Source organism: Procambarus clarkii, chromosome 8 (assembly GCF_040958095.1).
Source record: "Procambarus clarkii isolate CNS0578487 chromosome 8, FALCON_Pclarkii_2.0, whole genome shotgun sequence".
NCBI lineage: Eukaryota > Metazoa > Arthropoda > Malacostraca > Decapoda > Cambaridae > Procambarus > Procambarus clarkii.
Window position 1 is genome coordinate 31,792,949 of NC_091157.1, and position 7,200 is coordinate 31,800,148.

The window sequence follows — 7,200 nt, forward strand, 5'->3', positions numbered from 1 at the left end:
GTCCCCTTTGTCCTCCCCAGCATTCTCCATTCCCCTGTCCCCTCGTCCTCCCCACCATTACCCTCTCCTCTGTTCCCTCGTCTTCCCCACCATCCCCCCTGTCGTCCTCCCCACCATTCTAAACTACCTCATCCCATGCATTCCATGATGGTCTGATGCTTCCATCTGAAAATTGGGAACATCAAAAGATCTGACTTTCCCAATTTTCTGATGGGAACATCAAATGATCTGATATTCCCATCACTGAAAAATAAAAACAGATAAAAAAAATGATATGAAAAAATAGAAAATAAAATATACTCATGAAATGAACAGAATGGTTAACAACGCAGCTCAATTGCAATGCAATGTCACAATAACATTTAAATATACTTTAAGATTTAATCTAGAAGAAAATTAGGATATTGAAACGGTTCATGAACTCTATTTCAATAAAGGACACTATGGGGAACTTTGAAAAATAGTTATTGAGTATAATTAGACAGACTTGTTGCTAGGCAGAGGAGTAATGAGATATATGGCAAATTTTGCAAAATATACAATGAAGGTACACAAACATTCATACCCAAACAAAGCAAAATGCTAGGTAAGAACAAAGCATTTGGCCCGTAGGAGAAAGGAGATACCCACAAGACTAGAATACAAGTCATTAACAAGCATGCAAGTATAATACATAATACATGCAGACATATATATAATCCAAAAAAATGTCAAATTTACGTACTTATTATTACATTACAAATATCCAAGGTTTTGAAGACACGTTTCCTCTTGCGCCCAACGAGTGAATACTGAGACCAGACCCCATAGGTCCCTATCCTCCTCATCATTCGTCTCACTGTGTCTCCACAGCTTGCACCGCCCATTTGAGACAGCGTCTGGACCTGTTAAAATAATGCATAAGCTGTAAGGTAATAGAGAATAATATATATCTTTCAATCTCAACATTAGATTTTCTAATTTCCAACTATATTAAATAAATAGCATTAAAATATTTTCCTTCTTAACTATTACAAAAATCAACGAATTTGAGTAACTTTTGCTTTTGTTTTATTTGTACCTTAAACATAACACTGAACAATCAATTATGTGCCACCCCACCTTCCTTCATCTGCAAAAAAACTAATCAAAAGACATATGTACAAGGCTAAAAAAATTCAGCAACACTTACCATACTCAGGCTAAAAGAATTAAGCAACACTTACCATACTCTTTTTATATTCACTGTTAACTTTTAGCTCATGTGACAGACTTTCCACCTGCTCAACAGTTTCAAGTGGGGATGGAAGAATGTCTTCCAGGATTGGTATATCTCCATGTGTTTTTGACATATGGGTTTCCGTCATTTTGACAATATTCAGGAATTTTGCAAAAATAATGGCATTTGGTGGTGCATTTGGTGGTGCGTGGGAATGGTGCATTCGGAAGACAAAACCGTGGTAGACATGGTTGGAACAAGTTAGGTGAGAGGGTGGTGGAGGCCAAAACCATAATCATAATCATCTGTATCAAACCTTATTACAGGTAAAACCAGTAGGCAGTCTACTGTATTTTATCAAACCGTTATTAGTATAATAGATCTCGTAATAATTTTGCAAAAATAATGGCATTTACTATTTTTAAAAGATTATTAGCAAATTTACAGAAATGGTGCATTCGGAAGACAAAACCGTGGTAGACATGGTTGGAACAAGTTAGGTGAGAGGGTGGTGGAGGCCAAAACCATAATCATAATCATCTGTATCAAACCTTATTACAGGTAAAACCAGTAGGCAGTCTACTGTATTTTATCAAACCGTTATTAGTATAATAGATCTCGTAATAATTTTGCAAAAATAATGGCATTTACTATTTTTAAAAGATTATTAGCAAATTTACAGAAATGGTGCATTCGGAAGACAAAACCGTGGTAGACATGGTTGGAACAAGTTAGGTGAGAGGGTGGTGGAGGCCAAAACCATAATCATAATCATCTGTATCAAACCTTATTACAGGTAAAACCAGTAGGCAGTCTACTGTATTTTATCAAACCGTTATTAGTATAATAGATCTCGTAATAATTTTGCAAAAATAATGGCATTTACTATTTTTAAAAGATTATTAGCAAATTTACAGAAATGGTGCATTCGGAAGACAAAACCGTGGTAGACATGGTTGGAACAAGTTAGGTGAGAGGGTGGTGGAGGCCAAAACCATAATCATAATCATCTGTATCAAACCTTATTACAGGTAAAACCAGTAGGCAGTCTTCTGTATTTTATCAAACCGTTATTAGTATAATAGATCTCGTAATAATTTTGCAAAAATAATGGCATTTACTATTTTTAAAAGATTATTAGCAAATTTACAGAAATGGTGCATTCGGAAGACAAAACCAATTTTTCACTTTTGACAATTGAGCACCTGCTACATCCAGATTCTAGGGAGGAAAGGAAGGACGATCTTACTGGATCCCATAGCCTCTCCGAGGCACAAACCAGGCTTTTACATAACCCCCCCCCCTGCACCCGAGCTTTTTAAAATAGTAAATGCCATTATTTTTGCAAAATTATTACGAGATCTATTATACTAATAACGGTAAATAAATAATAAATAGTAAATAAATCAAAATCAGTTACATTATTTTATCTTATTCATAGCATAAATGTTCTCGAAGATTACTAAAAAGAAATTGAATTAGACTACAGCAAATTGGCAAACTTTACCTTGTATCTGTTTCCACCGAGTTTGTTTGGGGCGTTCTTCAACATATCAGCAATACTTGTCTCAACATCTCTTTCAGTTGCATTAGTGTGGGTGTTGATACAGGCTTCTGGAAATTTATAAGAATTAATTAATATATATAATTATAATTCACTTTGCTATTCCCCATTCCACAGTCCTCTCGTCCTTCCCACTTCCCTGTCCCCACATCATCCCCACTATTCCCACTTCCCTGTCCCATCGTCCTCCTTACCATTTTCCCCTCCCCTGTCCTTCTTCCTCCCCCACCATCTCCCATTCACCTGTCCCTTTGTCCTCCCCAGCATTCCCCTGTCCCCACCATCCCCAACTCCCCAGTCCCCTCGTCCTCCCCACCATTACCCTCTCCTCTGTCCCCTCGTCTTCCCCACCATACCCCCCTCTCGTCCTCCCCACCATTCCAAACTACCTCATCCGATGCATTCTATAATGGTCTGATGCTTCCATCAGAAAATTGGGAACATCAAATGATCTGATATTCCCATCACTGAAAAATAAGAACAGCTAAAAAAATGAAATGAAAAAAATAAAAAAATAAACTATAATCATGAAATGAACAGTATGGTAAACAACACAGCTCAATTTCAATGCAATGTCACACAAAATTATTAAATCGAAATGAAAATAAATTGAAATCTATGAAAATTCAAATTATCAATACAATCGGAAATATTGAAATAATATCGCAACATAATATAGTGTGGGTTGCTCTTACGTGCAACAGACGGTGCTGTTTTTCAAAAAAGGCATGGTTTTACCTGTCACAAGTGTGGCATCTATACTTATACTCACGAAATGAACGGTATGGTAAACAACATAGCTCAATTGCAATGCAATGTCACAATAACATTTAATAACAATAATAACAATAACATTTAAATATACTTTAAGATATAATCTAGAAGAAAATAAGAACATTGAAACGGTTCATGAACTCGATTTCAATAAAGGACACTATGGGGAACTTTGAAAAACAGTTAATGAGTATAATTAGACAGACTTGTTGCTAGGCAGAGGAGTAAATAATGAGATATATGGCAAATTTTGCAAAATATACGGCACACAAACATTCATACCCAAACAAAGCAAAATGCTAGGTAAGAACAAAGCAGTTGGCCCGTAGGGGAAAGGAGATACCCACAAGACTGGAATACAAGTCATTAACAAGCACACAAGTACTACACTACACAACAACCGCACTACTACCAGAACTGGACGAATCACTACCAAAACAACACATTGCACATCACTACCAAAACAACACAACACAACACAAGCATTGGCAAAGAATTATAGACCAGTTGCACTAACATCCCACATAATAAAATTATTTGAGAGTGATCAGGAGTCAGATTACTAGTTTTATAGAGACCAATGACCTCCACAATCCAGGCCAACAAGGATTTAGAGCAGTTTCTATGATCGAGCCACTGAGATCTATAAAGAATTCTGATCAAGAAAGAGATCTAGGGGTGGTTTTAGATAGAAAACTATAACCTGAGGATCATATTAAGAACATTCTGCGAGGGGCCTATGCTACACTTTTTAACTTTAGAATTGCTTTTAAATACATAGGTCAAAAAGTTTTAAAAGTTTTAAAAGTTTTTTAAACCTCTCGTGTATCATGAGTGTGTTAAAGCATCAGATGGTGCATTCAGATGATGAATATTACCTAGTTCCTTCATCTGGGAAGAATGAACACATATTGGTGCATTCGGATGATAAAAACTAACTACTGTAGTTTAATTGATCAACAGACTGTATATCATATGCAGACTGTATGTGGATCTGCGGGCCACTCCAAACAACAGCCTGGTGGACCAAGCTCCACCAGGGCTAAAGCACAAAGTGATATAGATGTGATAGAGAAACTAGGTCAAATGGAGGAGTAGGTCTGTATATTAAACAGCACCTGACGTGCACAGAGCTACTAAACTCAATGTGGTGGTAGAGTGGTGGGGGGGGGGGGGAAACATTGCAGAAAAAAACAAAAATACAATTTGGTCAACAAAACAGCATTGTTTAAAATAGAAGACATGGGTTGTCATTTTGGGGGTAAGGTAGGTTACATTGAGTTAATTAGTTAGTACTTAGTTTTTATCTTAAACTGGTTGGGAGAGGTACAGTGTTGCTGTGCTGGTGAAAGAACACCTAAAGGTAAATTAAATAATGATTGCGAATCCACAAGAAGTTGACATAATATCGCTAGAGATCTGCAATCAGGATGATAAACTTTCCTTAAAGAATTTGACAAACACTTGCTGATAGGACATGAAGTAAATGAAATGTATGTCAAGTTTTGTGAAATATATGATAAAAGCACAACAAAATTTGTACCAAAGGAGAGATGCAGAACTAGGAAAAGGGGTTTGTTCAACAGAAATTGCGAGAGGGCCTGAGACCCAAACACACACAAATGGAATCAATATATAGCAAGAGGCCAAACCCCCAAACATACAAGCGATGCAAAGATGCGAGAAACAGCAGCAGCATTAAGGAGAGGGACTTAAGGACCATAAATAAAGTGTGAAAATAAACTCGAGTAAATTTTTTTAACTACTCTCGACAGTGAAGAAAAACAAATATTCAGACGATTTGTGCTAGAATCATTAATCTTACACTTTCGGTCATATTCAACAACACAAATACATACACACACATTCCTGTTGCTGTAGCAAGTGAAGAATTACACACACAGATCACAATAACGTGATGCATCAAATGAACAAATCCACAAGGGCCGTGACGAGGATTCGAACCTGCGTCCGGGAGCATCCCAGACACTGCCTTAATCGACTGAGCTACAACAGGGTAAAAGGGTTGAAACCGAAGTTCTACTGAACTTACTGGATCCCATAGCCTCTCCGAGGCACAAACCAGGCTTTTACACAACCCCCCCCCCCCTGCACCCGAGCTATGTCAACAGGCCGTTCTCCCTCTTCGCCCTTCCGAATGCACCATATCAGTAAATTTTTTAATAATCTTTTAAAAATAGTAAATGCCACTATTTTTGCAAAATTATTACGAGATCTATTATTCTATAGAATAATGCATATAAATGCATATATGCATATAAATACAAAACATAAATACAAAACAAGTAAATGTAAATAATTTTACCTTGCACCTAGATCCACCAAGCCTGTATGGCGCGCGTTTCAGTACTTCGGAAATCTAGAACTATCTTGAATCTCTAATCTGCAATGAAACAATACATATTATTGCACTTACCAAAACATGGATGAATGTAGAAAATACAGAACTATTAGCTGAATATCAAATAAATGGATTTAATCTATTTCACACAGATAGATATATTACACCGTGTATATTAGGTAATACCTAACATACACGCCTCCACACACACTACATTTGAAATGTAGTCTCAAAAAGACTACATTTCAACAGCAAAGATTACTCCATAAAAAAATAATTAAATTATTGACCAACATGAGAGAGGGTTAGCCAACATGAGGGTTGTGTTGATTGCCTGAAAATATTTAAATTGTGTAATGTATTGAATGGCATTTTTCAAGTTACAACATTTTTTAAATTACTGAACTAGGTTCTAGGCTTTGCTAGGCTTAATTCAATTATTACAGATAAGCCTAACCTAGCCTAGAACCCAGTGGGTTTTCTTCCTATTGGGGAGTGTTGTACATGCCTCGCCTCCACATACACACTAGCACAGCCAGGCCTCGCCTCCACATACACACTAGCACAGCCAGGCCTCGCCTCCACATACACCAGCACTGCCAGGCCTCGCCTCCACATACACACTAGCACAGCCAGGCCTCGCCTCCACATACACCAGCACTGCCAGGCCTCGCCTCCACATACACCAGCACTGCCAGGCCTCGCCTCCACATACTCACCAGCACAGCCAGGCCTCGCCTCCACATACACCAGCACTGCCAGGCCTCGCCTCGCCTCCACATACACCAGCACTGCCAGGCCTCGCCTCCACATTTAAACCATCCAAGCCCACAAATACGTTAACATGGACCAGCATTACACCGTCTAACATACTCTGTCAGATGTAACAACTAAATTTGTGAATTCAAGACCAAATCTATTGTATAACACAGTGTTAGTACGAGAAAAACATTACTTACATTCGAAGCCGTGTTTTAAAATGGCGGCGGTCTTGTACTGACGCTCCAAACTGTGTGTTCGTTTGCGTATGATGAACGTGTGACAATTTACTACAACAATTATTTAATTATTCTTATTCTTTATTTTAATATTTTTAGGGTACATGAAATTTCAAACTTATTTGCACACAATAATATAATTGCATTGTCATAACCTTTATATATTACGGAAAATACGATGACATGAACGAAGTCAAAGTGAAGTTGAAGTCAAAGTCATTCGCCGAACGTATTAGTCATTTTTTTTCTCCCAAACGATAGGGGTAACAAATCCACAGAGAATATAAGTGTACAGTAAAGTCAA

General features: G+C 37.5%; 1 protein-coding gene across 1 annotated transcript in view; it reads right to left on the minus strand.

The window, feature by feature from the left end:
• The window catches only part of LOC138362052 (uncharacterized), a 6,819-nt gene extending 837 nt beyond the window's left edge, over positions 1–5,982 (minus strand). The window contains exons 1-3 of the mRNA XM_069320972.1: positions 5,863–5,982; positions 2,706–2,812; positions 725–884 (exon numbers count right to left, since the gene is read on the minus strand). Coding sequence (XP_069177073.1) covers positions 725–884; positions 2,706–2,750 — 205 coding nt within the window. The 5' untranslated portion in view covers positions 2,751–2,812; positions 5,863–5,982. The remainder of the gene's footprint in view (positions 1–724; positions 885–2,705; positions 2,813–5,862) is intronic.
• Positions 5,983–7,200: the final 1,218 nt, after the last annotated feature.